A 21404-nucleotide genomic window follows, 5' to 3' on the forward strand; every position below is an offset into this window, starting at 1 on the left:
AACCCTTTTTCTGAATTGAATCCCGAATTTTTGGGACCCGGGCATGAATTGGTGGTGGCGGTGGGGGTTGGAAGGAGGAGGCGGTTGGGATCTGGGGTCCCACTGAATTCAGGCGTTGCGCCGCCCCTGCGTTATAACTAACTAGTGTAACGCTCGATAAATACCCCTTTTAATTAATACTCATACTTCTGTCGTGCACGTCGCATTAATTTTGTACTAATTATAAATTAGTGTACATTTTAAGTGCATACTGTTGGTGCACGTTCTCGGATTGGATAGCGCTATCACGGGGTTTACATTTATATGATACACGTAAAGGAATTGACTATTGGAACGGAACAGCGCAGGTTTTTCTAACAGATTTCACGTGGCCTAAATGCGGCCGAAGTACAAAAAGAAAAAAAAAAGTCTGTGTGTACATTGCGCCTTCTGCATTCACCGAAGCTTCGAAGCCGTTGACCATCTTTTTAGCCCCCGACAGCGAAACTCAATCACACGAATGTCAACACAGCTGTCTCATTAGCACACCTGGTCGTGCTATTCAGGTCACGACCCGATCCAAAAAAAGGTCTTTTCGCGGCTAAGTCAGTAACTCAATGAAGCCGGTGAAAGTACCGGCACGTGCTTTAGAGTACACTTCTATTGCTTTCGATTTTTCGAATCGTAAAGTCGTCCGCAATGCTAAATGCATCTCTCTTTAGACAACTCCAATGCCAGGCGCTATTGCAGAAAGTCACGTGTTTCTGTTCCTCCACCTCCTATTCACTGACGACAAAGTGCATCCTTGACGGCTGCAACTATTCTTTTGTGTACGAGTGAAGAGAGAGGAAATTCGAGCATAGAAAGCGCAGCACGGTAACTCCTCGTTAAACTTTTATGCCGTCACCACGAACAGCATATGTGTCATGTACTTGAACGTACACTTAAAAAAAAAATAATAATAATAAAATAAAATAAAATAAAAAAATGTCTGCGTGGTTAGCGTGGCCACACCGTATCGCATCGCTTCATTGAACCGGTGTACGCGTGCAAACCCCAACAACACCGAATATCCTTTGGATGTACGAATCCGTTAGGACATTATTCGTACGTCCAGAGGATATTCGGTGTTGTTGGGGAGCTTTTAGGTCCGGCATATAGTTACCGCACACAGAAGTGCAAGAAAATGCAGAGCGTGCAATCGGGTACCCTTTTAAATGCTTTTGCAGCTTTCAGCGTGTAGAAAGGGGCGTTTTTGTAAACAAGCATCTTCTTTTTTTATTGTTGTTGTTATTCCGCAGGCTCAACTGAAAGGTATATAATAACAGGGTTGAAAAATGGTTTTGGGAAATACGCACCTGAAATGCTGTTTTCTATAGAATGTGTCATTTGAAATGATGTTTACCGCGGAATATGCAATTTGAAATTGAGATTTTGCACAGAATACACCACTTAGAAGGGTGTTTAACAAAATAACCTCTGGTTTGGTGAGAAACTTAGACCACAAACGTGCTTGCAATGGAGTATCGAGTAATTTTTTTTACAAGCTTGGGGATGTTTTAGTAAAGAAACACCTTTTTACTTTTATTCCGCAGCCCCAACTGAAAGGTATATTAACACGGCTGAAACCATTAATCCATACTGAAGAAGCCCGAGACGAGGGACACAGAAAAAGGGGACAAACACGAACTATTCTCTCAGTATTGAAACCAATAAGTCACGAATCACATCATCAACAGGGTTGGAAAGGTCGTTTGTGTTTGCGAAAGGCCCATCTGAAACGGTGTTTTAAATAAAACATACCAAGTTCAAAGGGTGCTTTCCGAAGACTATACCCTTTAAAATGGGGCTTGAATTCATATATTAGAAGGGTCTTACAAAACATGATGGTCCGACGAACAGTGCTGAACGACGTTTTACAAAACACCCTTCCGTTTGTTGTTGTTGTTGTTGTTGTTGTTTTTAAGTGTTGAGAGAGGTCAGCCAATATTTGGGTTGCTACTCTTCAAAAAAAGAAAAAAAGAAAAGTTTCCTTCCGTTTGGTATGAATATACGAGGGGTGTTCAAGTCAAACCGGGACTTTCTCCTGAGTGTACAAATGGCTCGCGCTACTTCTTTTTTGTCATTTTCACACGCGACAGGCCTCCGCCTTCACCACGTGGTGGTCCAAAGTTTGTGCAAAACAGAAGACACGTGCTGGACAAGATGGCCGGCAACGAGGTGAGCGCGCACATCGAACAGCGAATTGCCATGAAGTTTATCGTGAATGAAGGCGTAAAGTCATCTGAAATTCACAGAAGACTTCAGGCTCAGTATGGCCACGATACACTTAGCCGCAGCAAAGCGTTTGAGTGGTGCAAACTGTTCCGTGACGGCCGTACAACAGTGCAGGACGATCCCGGCCGGGGCGGCTCAGAGCCCAGTGTCAGAGTTCATGAGAACATCCAACTTGTGGAGCGCATGATCCTCAAGGACCGACGGCTAACATGTCTCAAACTGGCTCGAAAGACGGACCTTTCTGTGGGAACGTTGAACACTGTCATTCATGAACACCTCCAGTTTCGGAAAGTTAGTGCTCGTTGGGTCCCGAGGCAGCTCTCCGTGTTTGACTGGCTGAGAAGACTGGAAATCTCCCAAGAGCTAAGGTACCGTTTCGACACTGAAGGACAACCGTTCCTTGATCGGATCATCACGTGCGATGAAACGTGGGTGCACCATTTCACTCCTGAGTCTAAACGCGCATCAAAACAGTGGAAGCATCCGGGCTCGCCAGCTTCCAAGAAGTTCCGAGGCACCCCGTCTGCGGGTAAGGTCATGGCCACGGTTTTCTGGGACAAGGCTGGCGTTGTTCATGTCGATTTTCTGCCCAGTGGTTCCACCATCAATAGTGCATATTACTGTCAGGTTCTCAGGGATGTGCATAAGGCGCTGAAGCAAAAGCGACCTCATCACCAAAGGAGTCCTCCTCCTACAGGACAATGCACGCCCGCATACCGCGCATCTCACGACACGCACCTTACAAGAACTTGGCTGGGAGTTGCTGCCACGTCCCCCTTGCCGTCCAGACCTCGCCCCCAGCGATTTCCATCTCTTCGGGCCACTGAAGGCGTTCCTTGGGGGCCGCCACTTCAGCTGCGACGACGAGGTCAAGAATGCGGTCCGATCATGGCTGCTACGCGCCGGTAAGGATTTCTACGCTGCTGGCATCCAAGCCCTCGTGAAACGCTGAGACAAGTGCATCAGTGCAGCTGGAGATTACGCTGAAAAATAAAACGAATTTCTCGCCTGTAAGTTGAATTTACTTTTGCGAAAAATGAAAAGTCCCGGTTTGACTTGAACACCCCTCGTAGGACGCGGTACATCAATATCCAATACGTCAGGTGCCAAACACTCTCAGAACAGAACGTCATCGCATAGCCTCCGCCAACCATTGCCAAGAATTATCGGGTTACCGCTTCTCATTCGAAGAGCGGGGAGGACGTACCCCGTTTTGTAGCAATTTGTATACAGGATAATTGCTACAAAAGGGCGTACAACCCTCTCTCGCTCTTCAAATCAGAAGCGATAACCCCTGCGGTTAAGTTCTGTTCTGCGAGTGTACAAAACAGTTAGTACTCCCGAAGGGTTAAAAAAAACGCACCGTGCACTTCTAAGGTGCGACAGAAAACGAGTCCCTGTGCCAAGTTTAAGTTTGATCGCTGGAGGGCAAGTAGACATTGCATCTGACGAAGAAACAACCGTAAACTTTCTCTTTCGACATCCTCGACATCTATTCATCTCGGCGGAAACTCCTACGTATTGCATTTCGGAAGTCGCGAACAAGGAAAAACAACAGCAGAAGACGCATCGATTGCCCGGCCCACAGTAAATCCCAAGGTTCCAGCTCGGAAAGCATTCAGTACCGTTGTTCTCGTGTCTCGTCTGTCCCGCTGAAAAATAGCCGCGTTTTGTATTGGGGATAAGGAAAACCATCCTTTCGGGCTCCGAACGAAAGTCCCTCTTGTAAAATGAATGCTGTACACGTATGCAATTCAAACACTGCTATGGGAGTGGGAGGAGACGCAAGTAAACTGCAGAGTTAAGGGTTTGTCTGTTTACTCAGACGCACGCGATTGGTAGCGGTAATTAAATGCAAACACGCATGGCCTACGAGATCGGTGAAGGTTGCTTTCAGTTGCATGCGAGGAAAAGAAAGCAGGATCAGTTGGATACGACGGTTTTTGTTGCGATAAGTCTCGGAACTCTTGACGAAGAATGCTGCGAAGAGCGCACTCGTACACTTTAAAAAAAATGAACTTCACCACATAGCACGCTCCTATGCAACCATCAACCCGAATGACAATGTTCTCTTCCTTGATTTGATGAAAGCGGGGACCGTACGCCATTTTTGTTGCATTATACGCCACTTTATAACGGCCACAAAAATGGCGTACGCCCTCGTTTTCATCAAATCAAGGGAGCGAACGTTGTCATTCTAGATTATGGTTGTCTAGGAACGTGCTATGCAGTGAAGCTCTCTTTTTAGAGTGCGGCCAAGCACGATGCCGAACGACATCGTTCTCTTCCGTGACTTGTTGAAAGCGGGAGGTGTACGCCTTTTTGTGACAATAATACAGTTATGTCATTAAAAGGGGCGACGCCCCGCGCTTTCCAGAAATCAGGAGTGGTATAACGTTGCCGTTCTTTTTACACTCTAACAACAGAAATTCAGCACATAGCACGGTGAAGGCCAGCCATTGCGTATAATGATACTTTTATCACTTCCGATTTGTGGAAAGCGTGGGGGGCGTACGCCCTTTTTGGAACTGCATAAGCGTTCTAGAAAGGCGTACACCTCCAGTTTTTAACCAATCAGGGGGCAGAACGGTATCATTCGGGATGGTGATTGGCTAAGAGCGTGCTATGTGGTGAAGTTCTGTTTTTAGAGTGTAGTGGTTGGCCAACAGCGTGTTGTGCTGTGAAGGCCAACTATTGCACAGAATGATAACGTTATCACTCCTGATTTGAGGAAAGCGCCGGGCGCGCACTTTTTTGTAACACCTATACCGTAACTGTATAAGTGTCACAGAAAAGGCGCACGCCTCCCGTTTTAACAGTGTACGACGATTTCAACAGCTTAGCCCAAAAGAAAAATTTGAGGGCGATTAATGTAATTAATGCGATGACAATGCGTTAGCATTAGACGTTCGTCTTGCTTCTAGTTGCTTCTTCTTTTCTACTTCTTATATTTTTATGTACTTTGACTAGTATTTTGACTAGTAGAAGGTCCGGGATCTGTTGGAGATCGTTGCAGTTTAAACTGCCACCCGACATGAGACAAAAACTCAGCCGCACGCGAAACTGCCGGAGAACGCACGAGACACGTCTGAACATGTCCAGAGACGAGGCGCAACTGACGACGGCTCCAGCAGTCCAGCTCCAGCTTCAGCTGACGAGCTCCGCGCTTCCCACGTGACGGAGAAGAGCGAATCAGCTGAAGCTGGAGCGCAGACTGATTCGCTCTTCTTCGGCACATGCCGCTCTGAACACGGACACCACAGTCACCCCGCTACGACGCCGGCTTTGTCTTCAAAACGGGTCTTTTAATGCTAACCCATTAATAAACTATCAGTGCATCCACACGAGAAACGCGCGGAATATTGTAGCGCAAGAAAAAGCAAAAACTGCTCACGAGGCAGAAGTTCCGCGGCGTGTATGTTTAACATTCGTCGGCATGTGGTGAGGTGCAACGTGGCGACATACTGCGCACATAGCAGACGACACCATAGGGCCTTGTCGCCTGCTACGGAATGTAGCAGACGACATTAACGTTTCCCACGTTCTTAACGTCTCGGAGACGTTATCGTTCCTTTGGAACGTCTCCTTTAGAGTGCGCTCCCCAAAAGACATTTATCTGTGTCCTCACGAATAATTTACACCCGCCGACGTGTACATACTTGGGGTACCGCAAATCCCTTCTTTCGTTGCTGTCATGTGTATTTTCCGTGAAGAATCCATCATGGAGTGTCTTCTGCCGCAGAGATAAAAGCCTCAACCGCTTCGCTCCCAGCGTCGACGAAGGAGATCACTGGAGGATGAAATGGGGGGCAGGGACGAACAATTTTTGTCCCGAGGTTGCTTCGATGAGCCTGAGAGCATTGGACCTCAACTGAGTGTGTTCTATCGGAAGAAATAGCGGTACTCTTCTAATGAACCAAACGGAGTTTAATGGTGCCAAGGATGTTTTGTGGAAGAGCGTTGTTGTATAGGACGCGCTCTATGTCTTTCTTTGCATATAGTCTGATGCTGGGAGAATTCTTGGATTATACTATAGTTAAGAACCAGAGCTTGTGAGACGCGTCAAAATAAATTACGAGGCACAGTCAGAAAATAAGCGGAAAAACATTGTAAGTTTACTGCGTGACCACAGCGAGTATCGCGGCATAGCTTGACGCCCGCCGCTGAGAAAGCCATTGTGCAGCGGGCGTGCAGTATTACGGTTTTTGCACGCGGAAGGCTTAAAACTAATTGAAATTCATCGGGAAAGGTTCGTGATTTGTGGTGAGAACCGTATGTCACCAAGTCAATGTACGAGTAGCACCTACGCCTTCACGACGTTCCCCGGCGTCGCCGAACTGCTAGCGTCGTCAATCCGTATACGGTTCAAGCCATACTGGAAACTGATGCGGTATAATCCATGCGTAACTGACGATGAGGTGCCACTGTTATAACAGAACTTCACCACATATCTGAACTGCGAGCGCAAGAAACACAGACAAAGAACGGAGAAACAGACAGGACGGGCGCTAACTTCGAACTACGTTTATTGAAGAAAATGAGCAAAAAAAGAAACCACCTTCATAGCACGCGCGTCACCGTTCTGGGCGCATCGGTTCTGAGGAAGATCAGTTCCTTTTCGGTTAAAGATACAGCAGGCGCGCTTACGCACACATCTTGATGGCTACTTATTTTTTCTGCTTCTATTATCTCCCTTGTTAGTTTAGTCTTGTTTCTTGCGATGATATATGGCAATTTCAATAGAGAGGTTCACATCCATGAGTGTAACAATGATAAGCCAACCACCCTCTTTTTTCTTGTTGTTCACATGGTTTCGGCGTTCACTCAGTTAGGTGTCTCAATACCAACTAGCCCAATCCTCAACCCTTCATTACATAGCACGGTGAAGGCAAACCACTGCACACGCTCTAAAAATAGAGGGAGGGGGTAATGGCAGGATCGGCTTGCCGTTGCTGGCCACACAGAAGTGGGCGCTGTCACGACTGCAGAAAAAAAAAAAAAGAAAGAAAGACGGGTGGAGGATAGAGGGTGAAGGGTGGAGATGCGTAGAGGGTGCATGAGTTCGTCGGGAAGAGCAGAGTGACAGAAACAAAACAGGTGGTGGTGGTGACGAAAACCGGGTTGCCGTTGTTGGCCTCATGTAATTTGGGCTGCGTCACGACTGTAGCCAAGGTGAGATGAGATGGTGTGGTAACAGATGAAGGAATGATGACGTTCTAAAGTTAAGATCTACACCACATAGCACGCTCTTAGCCAATAACCATCCCGCGTGACATCGTTCTGCCCCCAGGTTGTTTAAAAACGGAAGGTGTACGGCTTTTTGGAACACTTATGCAGTTAAAAAAAAAGAAGAAGAAAAGCGTACGCCCGGCACTTTACACGAATCGGGAGTGATAAAGATATCATTCGATGCAGTGGTTGGTCTTCACCGTGCTATGGGGTGAAGTTCCGTTTTTAGAGTGTAGAATGATGTCGTTATCACTACTGATTTGTGCAAAGCTCGGGGCGCACACCGTTTTGTGACAATTAACATAACTGTGTAAGTGTCACGAAAAGGTGTACGCTTTCCGTTTTTAAGCAATCTTGCGGCAGAACGTTGTCATTCAGGGTAGTGGTTGGCCAGTAGCGTGCTATGCGGTGAAGTTCCGTTTTGAAAGAGAATGGCCGTAGCAATGAACATGAATCAGAGATCAGCTCATCGACAGGAACACATCGATTCTCTCGGTTCGGGTCCTCAGCGGCTTGAATCGTTATTGAATCCGATGAGAGGCACCTTTTTGACAAGCAGAGTGTTTTCTTCCCTTTTAAATCACGAATGTTTCACTTGTGCGTCCTTCAGTAGTTACAGTCGATGATAGGGTTGAGGGTGCTTGATGACAGAATGTGCGCAATGAGAACAGCCTATTAATCTCTACAGGTCGTACTTCGAGTAGGAATGTCCTTTTCTTCGTAACACTTGTCAATGCTTGTTGCATTCCTGGTGATACACAGTTTGCTGACATCTAAACGGAATGAATTCGTAACCCGCAGTCTCAAATACAACACGATATTCAATGGAGCCTCGCGGATGGCAAAATTAAAGAAGTCAATACGCATTTACATAAGTTGGGAGACATCATTTCGGTGACCTGCAGTACATCCGGGCGCCACCTGCTGTTAGCATGGCTGAAGCAAAGGAAATGTGCATTTTCTTCCCCCCCCCCCAAAAAAAAAGGAAAAAATGAAAAGGGAGAGACAAAAAGAACATGAACAGACTTTCGTGCTTAGATGCATTTAGCTTTCAAACCACACGATTTCGATCGAATGTCGCGCTGCACTAGATATTGACGACTTTGCGACGCAAACCGAAAGTAATATACACGGTATTGTGTTCCCAAACGACGTTTTCGCGGACAAATACGCGCGTTCCGAAATACGAAAAGTAAGAGAGGAAGTTGGCATTTGGGAGAGAAGGCACGCCTCTCCCGTATTTCGCTCTCCCCTCTTTTCTTTTTCCTCGGTCCTTACCTGGCGTACGCGCGCCACTGCCTACATTAGCATATAAACCTGATTCACTGTGACAGCGGACTCTAATTCCAAAGTGCATTGTCGAACGTGTCGAGCTCTCCGTTTGCGAGCCCGTCTGACACTTAATATAAGGAAGAAATGATATTCTCAGTGACGGCACATGTGGATGAGGTTCCGGCTGCGGACATAGCCGTGCACCATTCGGCCAGTGGTTGGAAGTCGTCGGAACTTCGGCCGACGCACCGGCGTGCGAATGGAATTAGACCAGCTGGCGGACAAAATGAGTAAGGCACCTTGCACGTGTTACCGCGAGCATTCTCTTAGCATTGATCACATTCCTGAGTGTATGCTGTGAGACAATTGTAATGGTTTTCGTAATGTATAATAATTAACGGAATGGTAATGTGTGATAATGGCAATGTATAACGACTGTTCGATGACTACAGAGTAACGCGGTTAGCCAAGCATGGAGCACGTAAGTCAAGCATTGCGACTTGTTCTGTCTTCCAGGTATAGCAATACAAGAATAACCTCGTTGTTAACACTGGAGGCAGAGTCACTGGAGGTGTTAGGAATTTCTCAAAGACAAGTTCTGTGAGCGGGTCTTCTGGAAGACGACACTGCAAAGTGTCAACATTTTCGTGATTCATACGCAAACAGTGATAATAGACGAAATTATCTCTCTTCAAAGTCATTACTTACATTACATTACGAAATATATGCATATCAATGTACGCTTAACAACAGCGACCTCCCGATACCTGCACGAGCTCCAAGAATTCGCCCTGTTACATTCGCGTGCGTATCATGCATCAAATCAAATCAAAAGCACGTTGTAGTGTCTCGTAGAATCACCTAGCAGACTATATATCTGATTTGGTGCCTCTGAATGTTGCTGTTGTTGTTCGATATATTTTGGGGCAGGTATTGCGCTACTTCAGGTAATTTGGTTAATGATAGAAATAAGCTAAAGAGCATGTAAAACAACCCAATCACGTAAGATAGAAATTTCCGATGTTGCATCTTCTTATATTTTTCTTTTCTTTTTCAAACAATCAGTCGGTCAGGAATTACAACGTTGCACAGCCGCGCAACACAAGAACCTTCGGAAAGTTAGCACTTATCACATCACCATCACCATCACCAGGTAGAAGGAACGTCTGACGACTATCGCCCTGAGGCCAAACATTCGAAACGTTAGGTCCCGTTTGTGTAGTCTTTACGTGGGTACAAAATAATAACAACTATAATATGAGTATAGGTTTTGATCAGAAGTTCTTGTAGTATTTCTATGTGTCTCTGAGTTGTTCGGGGCAGAAAGGGTCTCTTGGGATACAAGTTCCTGCAAAATGGACAGCTACACTCTAAGAAAAAAAAAAAAAGTGTGAAAAGGTGGTAACTTTTATAGTTACCACCTACACTCTTAAAAATGAACTTCACCGCAGAGCACGCTCCTAGCCAACCATCGTCTGGAACTATATCCTTATCTGTCCCGATTTATTGAAAACGGGAGGCTTACGCCCTTCCTGTGACACTTAAGAACAGCATAAGTGTTGAACATGAGAGAACCGATGTTCTGCACTCTTAAAGATGAACTTCACCACATAGCACCCTCCTAGCTAACCATCATCCCGAGTGACATCGTTCTCACCCCTGATTTGTTGAAAACGGGAGGCGTACGCCTTTTTGTGACAATTAACATTTCTGCATAAGTGTCACAAAAAGGCGTGCGCCTCCCGTTTTAAACAAATCACGGGAGGGAACGATGTCATTCGGGATGATGGTTGGCTTGGAGGGTGCTATGTGGTCAAGTTCATTTTTAAGAGTGTGAGGCTGGAACAACTTGGAAAGGACAAATACATGCAAAGCCTCAAGCCAGAAAATGTGGGTTCGGGTCCTGCAGCTGGCTAACCATTTCAGTGAATTCCGTTTTTCTGTATAAGTGTCACAAAAAAGTCGTACGCCTCCCATTTTCAAGAAATCAGGGCAGATAAGGATATCATTTCAGATGATGACTGGCTAGGAGCGTGCTATGCGGTGAAGTTCATTTTTAAGGGCGTAGGTCAACATAGCTACACCCTAAAAACGAAGCTTCACCGCATAGCACGTTGCGCGCCAACCATTGCTGCGAATGATAGGGTTGTCGCCTTTTTGTGTCAATTTGGATATAAGTTAATTGGCACAAAAAGGCGTACGCCCTCCTCTCTCTTCGAATCAGAAATGATTACTTTATCGTTCGTGGCCATGGTTGGCGCAGAGCGTGCTATGCGGTGAAGTTCTGTTTTTAGAGTGTTGCGTTTGATAAAGGGTGTAAAAGGGTGATAAACGAAATTATCATATATCCAAATTGCTACAGAAAGGCGTACGCCCCCCTTGTTCGCTCACCGGTAACCCTATCGTTCGTGGGCAATGGTTGGCGGACAACGTGCTATGCGGTGAAGTTCTGTTTTGAGAGTGACGTAGCAGGTAGAACTTTGTAACCTTTTAGGCGCAACATATGCAACAACCATTACCTCCTAAAAGGTGTAACTGCTCCACCTTTTTTTTAGAGTGTAATGGTACTTCGTTTGCCTAAAAATATTAACGAATAGGGAGTTTCAGTACATCAGAAAGAACCCTACCAAAAACGATACGATAAGTGAAGTTATCAAATCAATGATTAGCAATGTGATATCACCCGCTTCCAAGAAAAAGGGCGATTGGTCTATCGTGTTTTCGGAACTGTTATCGTGAACTTTCAGATGTAACTAAAACTCGCTAATATGACGCTGGCGGCGATCGGTCTTTTTACGATACACTCTTAGAAATGAACTTCACCGCATAGCACGCTCCTAGCCAACCATAACCTCGAATGATATCGTTATCTGCCCTGATTTGTTGTAAACGGGAGGCATACGCCTTTTTTGAGACACTTATGCTGTTCATAATTGTCGCAAAAAAAAAAAAAAAAAGGCGTACACCTCCCGTTTTCAACAAATCAGGGAAGATAACGATATCATTTGAGATGACGGTTGGCTAGGAGCGTGCTATGCGGTGAAGTTCATTGTTAAGAGTGTGAGTGAGCGCTGTGCACCAATCCCATCGTAATTCATGTGCACTCTTAAAAATGGACTTCACCACATAGCACGCTCCTAGCCAACCATCACCCCGAATGACAACGTTCTCGCCACTGATTTGTTGAAAACGGGAGGAGGAGCCTATTTTGTGCCGTGCATAATGGCACAAAATAGGCTCCTCCTCCCGTTTTCAACAAATCTAGACCGAGAACGTTGTCATTCGGGGTGATGGTTGGCTAGGAGCGTGCTATGCGGTGAAGTTCATTTTTAAGAGTGTAGTTGTTGTTGCTGTGCACCCTGTCGATGAATCGCAGGGCATTCGGATTGAGGGTTTCTTCAAACGATCTCCTGCGATGATTTACAAATCGTTCGAGGAGACCAATTGTCGGAAGGAGAGGAAGAGGGAACGTGCAAATTGCTGCTCCTTTCACTCATAAGTCAAGACCGACGCAACGGATGAATTCCCGTTCCTTTTGTGTATAGAGTTGAAGAGGAAAAGAACGCGTCTTCTACAAAGGGCTAATTGCTTCGACTAGATTAGGGTATGGTTGCTTTGTTGCGCCTCAAAAATAGCCTCTACTGGGACCTACTTATATACTGAGTGAAAAACAAATTTGCTTACTTGGTAATTGTTCTTTCTGTGAGCGCTTTACGCACTCTCGGAGGAACAACAATGCATTATACTGTTTATGAACATTAAAGTGGCGGGATGCAAAACAGTTCCGCCTATACGTCTACCTTGTCTAACCTTTTGCAGGATGTCTGTACCTTTCTTTAGTCTCGAAAAATGCTCAGTATGTCTCACAAAGGAGCGTTAATTGGGATGTACATGCCTCGTTCTAAGGCACAACAAACAAGAAATTTATTTTAATGATGGTGATTAGGCAGTTTCATCGCCAGGAGCGGTACTCTGTACCCCATTATACTGGCGGTAATGTGGTGAAACATAATAATGAGTCACCCCACAGTGAGGACTGAAGTCCCGCGGTGTCCAAAACGTTTAGGGGTACTTTATCGTGTTAGTTTTGCATGCCACACAGAAGTGTGCTTTGTAACGCAGCCTTCCGTGTGCTGTATTCTCTACAAAAGGCATCATTTCAAAGAACGCGTTCTAGAGAAAGCACCATTTAACGGCGCTCCATTAAAAACTCAGTTTGAGGTTTACTGCCATTACACCTTTTAGCTGAGCGGAAGAAAAGGGATTTTTTTTATTACGAAAACGCTCCTCCTACGCGCTGAAAGGTGTAAAAAGATTACTCTGTATAGAAACATCACGTCGTTTTTCTGTACGTTGTTTTGGAATCTTCCTCATCTTGCACGTCCTATTATGTGTATCTACGTGATATGACTACTAACTACTGCCATCAGATGAGAGCTGTACAAACTCCACAAAAAGCTGTCTGTATAGGGTTCGCGGTCGAAGGGTTTGTCGCTGGACCAGGGACATCCGTTTTTCTTGTCTTTTTTCTCTCTCTCTCTCTCTCGCCAGCGTTTGTAGTTAGTCATCCTAGGTGCTTACTCAAGCAGCACAATATATTGGCCCAATATTGGATAGAAATCGGCAATACTGGTACAAGGCTAGACCAGTCTCAGCCAGTGTCCAACCAATAATGGGCCAAGATGTTGTGCTTTTTGTTCTTTTCTTTTTTCTTGTCAGAGTTTGTAATTAGTCTTCCGGGCTGCTTACCCAAGCAGCACAATATATTGGCCCAATATTGGCAAGATATTGGCAGTACTGGTCCAATGCTAGACCAGTATCAGCCAGTGTACAGTCTATAATGGGCCAAGATGTCGTGTTTTTTTTTTTTTTTTCATTTTTTTCTCGCCAGCATTTGCAGTTAGTCGTCCGGGCTGCTTACCCAAGCAGCACAATATATCGGCTCAATATTGGCTAGAAATCGGCAATACTGGTCCAATGCTAGACCAGTATCAGCCAGTATCCAGCTAATAACGAGCCAAGATGCTGTGCTGCTTGGCTATCATCTCCTTGTTTCATATCGCTTGTTGCGGAATGAACGTGCCTACTTGGCGTGACTGAAAGTCTGCACTCCTAGAAATGAACTTCGCCGCATAACACGCTCCTATCCAACCATCATCTCGAATGATATCGTTATACCTGCCCTGATTTGTTGAAAACGGGAGGCGTACGCGCTTTTTTGTGTGACAATTATGAACAGCATAAGTGTCACAAACAGGGCATACGCCTCTCGTTTTCAACAAATCAGGGCAGATAACGATACTAATCGATATGATGCGGTGAAGTTCATTTCTAAGAGTGTACCGCTAGAATGTATAGCATATGTGCAAAAAGTTCTGCTCAGAAGGACAGTGAACAAGAGCTGCCTTGTGCAGGGGCGTAGCAATGTAGGCAACATTGTATTTGTATGGCGTCGTTTCTCCACAGTGGCTTCAGGTTGATTCGCTGAAGCGCTCAACTAATGTGATCACGACTGACTAGCGATCACCACTCGTAAATGTGGGAGAAAAAATAGACGGATGTTTTATGTGCACCCCCCTCCATCCCCCCTAAATAAATTTCTGGCCACGCCCCTGGCTGAGTGGAATGTAGTTCGACCTCACAAACATTTTCTCTTTCTCTTTTTGAACGTCATTCCCTACCCCATATATTTAGCTTTATGCGCCGGATCGAATGGCATTATGCATATTTTTTCTTTTCTACTTTCTTTTCAGGAACATGAACGGCATTCAACTGAAACCGGTGAGTTAACTTTCGCTATTCAACGTATTATCCATGTTACGGGCCCTTGTGACGGGTAATTTGCACGAACATTTTGGTAATTTGTTCCGCACTCAAGTCAACAGAGGACAGCAAGTTTACGGAGTCTGTGACCAACGAATCGAAGCATCGAAAGATGACTGACCATGTAACTGGCGACACGCACGCTGAACATCACACTATCCCATCACGCGTCACTTTGTATGAATGAATGCTACTGAGTCATCCTCATAACGAAGAGGAATTAATCTTTTATGTTTGAAGGAGCTAAAAAAACAACCGAGTGGATGGCCCTATATTTAGACCCAAGAAGCGAAGCGGCGGAGACGTCAGGGGCATAGTTACGTCACCGACCCGTGTTCCATATCGGCGGGGCTTGCACAATCGCTCTCTGGTGCGTGTGTGTTCTCAAGATCTTCATGGATGTTGTTCGTGTTTGTGTCCGTGTAGAACTTGCTTTCCCCCAGAGGTGAGGTGGCAGCGTTGAAACGCATCGGCATGTTATGTGAGAGGTTGGTCGTTTTCGGTGTTTGCAGTGAAAGCGTATAGGTACGTACTAGAACTTACTGGCCTGCGTGAGCGGCCGAGAAAATGGCACCTTACATGATGTTCGCGAGAATAGCAAAAGTGTTACGCTTTGTCACTATAGTGCTTGATAAGAGGAACATTCCAATGTGTGTGACAGCTAAATTGATGCTTTAATCCAGTACCGAAATTCCCCTATTGTTTATTTAAACAAAAAATTGGAATAGCTAATTAGGTACATTAGATATACGTGAGCTGTTCGTTTGCTTGATTTGATGCAGCTGATGCACATATAGGTTTGGATTCGTTTTCGTCAGTATCTTATTGAAACAAGCAAACGTGTAAAAAAAAATCACTCCTTACGCCTCCTGGCGGTCATACGAGTGTAGATATTTTAAATCATATGCGTTGCAAGCTGCGATTTTTGCGATGTTTTTTTTTCGTACTCGTGCATATTTACCGCTTATTCAAATTTCATAAAGGTTTCATCCCGCTACTTACATTGAACTGTTACGTCCCGTCTGTCAATGTCGGCCGTAATCATCGAGTGTCTAGAAACAAACAAAGAAACAATAATATCAGCTTGCTTTCGATAGCAAGATTCGACGTCTGTATACATAGTTTACGTGACTTGCCAATGATGTTACAAGGTAAACACCTGTATACCATCCTGCATGAAGCGCAGCAAAGGTGGATGAGATTGCCTTATGCATAATCTGTATATTAGGCGGAAGAGAGTGGTACTGGCTCGAGGGCCGCACACGGAGGATACGTAAACATGTCTTCGGGCAACAATAGGAGCTCTACCGCAGTCTATTGTGCATTGTTGCGCAGGGAAACAAACTCTTTCCGTCTTACTCCAGCGTAGTTTCACGATGAGTTTCATGGTCCGTTCCTTTACTTTTACAGCGCTCTGCAACATAGGAACATTTGTCAGTAAATTATTCATTTACATTGGCTATCTTCCTGGTCTTATGTACCCCTTATATATATATACCTAATAGCGCGTGCACGCAAGTAAGTGTTCTTGCTAAAAGCACTTTGGAGCACAGCCCAGAAAAATATTGCATCTTGAGACGAGAGGAGAGCATGACTATCTCCCGAGTTCGAGGGTTCTGGTGCTCCAAATGGAAGGGGGGCAGATAAACCCGCTCTTTCCTTCTCTCTTGCAGCTTTCTCACTCACTCATCCATTCAAACTCGAGGCAGAGCGACATCTAAATTCTCGTTGCGGACAGTGACACTGTTTGCCCCCCTCACCTTTTTCTTATATATTTTGTACTTGTTTGTAATCTTGAAGTCGAATTCGTCGAGTCTTCCCAATCGTTTCAAGAAATTTCATGCAACGTTTTGGCGTTACTGTTTGGTGTAAAGTTGAATTAGTCTAGTCAGAGGAATGTAATAACTTTCAATAATTTTTATTCAGTCGATTAATTGGGTTAACAAAAGACCTCTCCAATGGAGAGAGCTCCCTAACAAAAAAAAAAAAAAAGATGTTTTACTTGCATCATGCACTTCCCAATCGTTTCAATAACTTTCATGAAACGTTTTGGCGTTACTGTTTCGTGTAAAGTTGAATTAGAGAAATGTAAACTTTTAATAGTTTTTATTAAGTTAATTAATTACGGTAAGAAAGGACCTCTCCAATGGAGAGAGCTCCCTAATTAAAACAAAATGTTTTACTTGCATCACGCACTTTGTCACGTGTCCGCGTTAGCAACAGCACTTACCTCGTTGCTACTCTATATAGAATATTGCGGTTCCGTTGCATGCAAGGAAGGCTCTATGCGAACGTGTTCTTCTTTCTCTCCAAGATCGAGCGTTCGGTGACGTATACCACACGAGCATGCAGGTGTCGCTTCAACTGGAGTTACATTAACCGACAACGTGTCAAGTTTCACACCGGAGTGCTCCGTTTCGCTTTTCGCATACTGCTCTATCGCTTGTGCCGGGACTCAGAGTTCCTTCGCGGTTCAGCAGCTAGGCTGGTGTAAAAGAACGCCCCCGTGTCTTTCATGTCGCACAACGCCAGCATCTTCCATGCACTCCCTTGCGTCGAAGCTTCGATTCACCAGAAGGGGATATCTCTTAGACGAGGTTGGTGTCCACCGTTTAACCCTTAAACAAGTGCATTGTGCACAATACTTATTGCACCACTTGTTACACTTATAACACCACAATAACTTTATGGTTATTGTGGTGTCATTGTGTATTCTGTGTTGGTATTATGGCAGAGTATGGTTAAAGCTCTAATGGAGCCTTGTCGTCACATTTCGGTTGCCTCTGTGTCATGAGACTCAGTTACAGACGACCGCCTAGTGCCTCTTGCGTAGAGAACGGGCGCAAACCCTATACATATACAATCTAGGGAAAAAAAGGAGTAAAATGTGGAGCACTTACTCCCCATTTCACTCCCCTAACCCCGAAATTCACTCCCCAGGACGGCAAATAGTCACTGAACTTCGCAAATAATGCAACAGTCTACATAAATACGCGCTCTTAGCTTATAACTTAGCTAAGAACTTGGCGAGATATGCATGTCGCAAGATTTTATACCACTCGACATATCGCGGTTGACGGTTTAATTCAAAGTATTTTTACCTGGACTCGTAGAACAGAGTGTGAAATGCAGCACCGTGTGACATTTAGTCGAGTGCATTTACTCCCTATGAAATTAACACATTTAGTCCCCAAATGAACTAAAGAACCACAGCTTACGGTCCACTAAAACTGTCTATACAGTATAGTCTTGGAGCATTGTCCGCTTGGCGACAATCTTTATTTCCGGTTGTCACAACAGTAAGCAGAAGACACACCAACGATTTATCGGGTTATCGAACTCCAGTACAAGGTCATCTGTGCTCTTCCATTCCTATGAACGTATAACCGTCGATTGTCATTCTGTGCAAGGCAAGTCGTACCAGGCAAACCAGGACACACGAAGACGCGACGAGACCCAAGAAGGCGTAGTAAAATATTGCGGGAAATTTCTCGATAAAGTAGCCCACGCATAGCGACGGGCCACTAGTGGATACGGCTATAGAAAACATGACGAGCACCAACCGTAGCGTCGTCACGCCGGAGTAAGTGTGCAGGAGCAGCAGAATGGAAGGAAACATCGGTGCTAAGCACGCGCCGGCTACGGCAGCGCTGACGTAAAAACTGACCACTTGCGAACCGAACAGCGTCATCGGCACGGTCGCTATGAGCAAAATAATGTTGCTAGCGAGGAGCAGGTGCACCGGACCGTGTACATGCAGCCACAGTGCGGAGACTGCGCGGAAGACAGTGTAGAAGCCCCAGAACGTCGCAGTTCCATAAGCCGCAGTCGTCTTGCTGTAGTTGTTGAGAACGGCATAAGGGGCAAGCAGCTGGCTCCAGTGTACTTCCATCGCCATGTACAGGCACAAGCACGCTACCAGAAGGGTGGCGACGCAGCTGCAAGGCACGGCCGGAGTAGGAGTGTCCACGGCGCTTAAATTACGAGGATTCGGGTTAATGAGAAACAAAATTAAGCCGATTGTGATTACGACAGCGGCGCAAAGCCCTATGGTCAGGTATGCGTATGTGACGAAGACGAACTCTTTGTCTTCAAGTTCACTGAGATAGTTCAGGCTTTTCAGGCCAAGTTGCTGGCCGTCGTCGGCTTGTCGGCTGCGCACAGAACGGGCAGTGAGGAAATGCTCGCACACAATAGGACCTAGCGTACACCCGAGTGATTGCATGACACTGCTGGCTTGCAGCATCGAGCCGCTTCTGTCTGCCCACAGTGCTGTAATCCAAAGCGTGCCAATGATGTTCAAAGCGCCCGAGGCCACTCCACCTACCCCGAACAAGATCGTCCAGCTGAAAAGTGTATTGGAGTACTTGACTCCGATGCAAGCGACGGCCAGCAGAAATTCAAAAGCCACGAAGAAAAGTTGAGGGTTCAGAGACCGCAGAAGTGTTCCTCCAACGACGGCTCCAAAGAAGACGCCGAAACCTCTCGCAGGCAGGAGGTACAGTACGTGGAAGAGGTCTTCTCCCAAGAAGACGGATATGTCCTGCGTCGAGGGCCCGAGCGAGGAATAGTACATCCCCATCGTGAAGAAACTGAGGAATACGATGAACGATTGAGCTTTACGGACCTTCGTATCCTTCTGGAGGCTTCGCAGTTCTTCGCGCAGTGCCATCCTTTCTCGACCTTGCCTCAGCTTTGGTTCGAGTTCCTTAGCGCTCTCCCGGACGCTTTGCAGAGATGTCCTGTACTTGTCCGGCGTGGCTGGAGACTCCGGCAGCACATCTTGACGTAACCACGGGTATGTTCTTTGGGGCGACATCGCTGGAGTACTGTGCCTGGGAGTCGCACTTGCCTGCTTTTTCTGCATAGTCCCAGTTCCTGGAGGAGAGGTCCTCGAAGGTTCAGAAACGACGGCTGAACTCTTGGAAGGCGTCGTTCTGTACTCGTCGAGCGGTCACTTTCGGCGCATATTTCGGAACGGTCTTCATCCAGTTGCCAAGGCGACGGATATGGGGAAATTTTGAATGGCGTGCAGTGTATATTACGGATTCGTGGATCGGGCAGCTGTGTCCAAGGGTAGCCCGCGAAGGGACAGATGAAGAGCGCGTCGAATATTCCGCACGCGCCCCGTTCTGCATGCCCAACAGTGCGCGCGCTCGACTTCGTTCGGGCAGTATAACAAAACACATGAACAATTTGATGTCGCAAAGTTACGCCACACGACTTCTTTGTGAATTACTGAATCTAAGTGCGGTTAGGACGAGATACAAGGGAGAGACAAGAACAGGACAGGCGCTACTTTCAACTGGGTTGATTGCTGGAAGACAGCAGGAAGGTGCGACTGTGACTCTGTGCAAGGCTACATAACTTTTTTTTTTTTTTTCACTAGATAAGTGCAATATATTAGACTGGCGAGGCGAGAAACTTCTTTACTTCTATGAGTCTACTGCTCTTCTGAACTTCTTTACGAGCCTTTTAAATACCATGAAATGTAAGGCATTCCCTGTTGTATCAGCAGCGATATACAGTTATCGCTTTGCTTACGTTCGGGATGTAGGAAGGCTGTCCTACACATGCATGCACTGAAACGACACTCTTCCGGCCGGCGGCATGTTTCACCACCCACCCACAATACCACCGTTATGCAGGGCGTTTGCTCTGACGTGTCCAGAAATTGTATGTAAAGCGAGCGATAAAAGAGAAACGAGCACTACTTTTCAGCGACTTGACTAAGAAACAGGTGCTGCTCGTGAAGCAGTACCTGTTTCTTACTCAAGTAGCAGGAAAGTACCACTTGCTTTTCTTTTATCGCTCGCTTTAAATATAAGTTCTGGACACATTAGAGCAAACACCCCGTATATGTTGATCAGAGGTCGGCGCTTGTGAGTCATGCTCAGTCATCTCAAGCTCAGCCCACCGTTTACTCCTTTTTTACTCCTCCTCCAACTCCTTCGTCACATTGAGCATGCTGAGTGAACATGCTCATGAGTGCGAGTTTTGGCAAATTATACCACATTCCTGCGTGTATAGCTGCTATATCTGACAGCAGTACAGTGGCACTTGGTCACACAGAAACGCTGACGGACGCACGTATTGGAACGCAGTAGTGCGGACCAGGCTTGAGAGTAGAGAAGGTAAAGACCCAGCTAGTATAGGTGAAGGTCACGGCCCCGTTTCGTGGCGTGGAAATTTACTGCACCGTGTATGTGACTTTAGTGGACATTTCGAGGGACGGCAACAAGCCAATAGACATCTTCCTGTTTGTAAACAAATGACGTCATAGTGTTCGACAGCGCCACCAATTTGGTAGTTGAACTACGCTCGAAGCTAGGGGCGAACAAGGTCGCGCCCGAAAACCACAGTCTTGAGGGGATTACGATGGTCCCTGAAAGGGACGCGACCTTAGGTCCTACTTTTCTTTGAATAGGAGGCAGCGAACAAGTGCCCATTCGTGGAACCTAGCCCTCCCCTTCCGATTTGTTTCGGTTTCAGTCTGTGTACCAACGTCATGATGACGTTTCTCGGGTAGAGGTCTATTCTACAGGTTTTTCACGCATCCCATCTGTTCCTGGTGCTGGTATTTCGTCGTATAGTGACGATGAGGATTAAGGATGATGTTATATAGTATGAGGAAGAGATTCCCGTGACATGCGAGAATGTGTGAGAATGTGTAGAGCATGTTGGCTAGGACGGAACATGATTGAGGACAAGGAGGGACAGGGACCTGCCCTACATGCGCTCCTCTCTACCACAATGCCCCTGTTCTTCACAGACACCATTCTAGGCTTGGACGCGAGATTGTAGGAGCGACCTTCATACATCGT

General features: G+C 46.0%; 1 protein-coding gene across 2 annotated transcripts in view; it reads left to right on the forward strand.

Annotated features, from left to right (window-relative positions):
• Positions 1-8877: 8877 nt before the first annotated feature.
• LOC135371061 (endothelin-converting enzyme homolog) overlaps positions 8878-21404 on the forward strand; it is a 31822-nt gene continuing 19295 nt past the window's right edge. The window contains exons 1-2 of one of the 2 annotated variants that reach the window (XM_064605037.1): positions 8878-9047; positions 14511-14538. In XM_064605037.1, coding sequence (XP_064461107.1) covers positions 8902-9047; positions 14511-14538 — 174 coding nt within the window. In that variant the 5' untranslated portion in view covers positions 8878-8901. The remainder of the gene's footprint in view (positions 9048-14510; positions 14539-21404) is intronic. The other variant, XM_064605038.1, reaches the window with a different exon arrangement.

The sequence above is a fragment of the Ornithodoros turicata genome, chromosome 10, assembly GCF_037126465.1.
Source record: "Ornithodoros turicata isolate Travis chromosome 10, ASM3712646v1, whole genome shotgun sequence".
Classification (NCBI taxonomy): Eukaryota; Metazoa; Arthropoda; class Arachnida; order Ixodida; family Argasidae; genus Ornithodoros; species Ornithodoros turicata.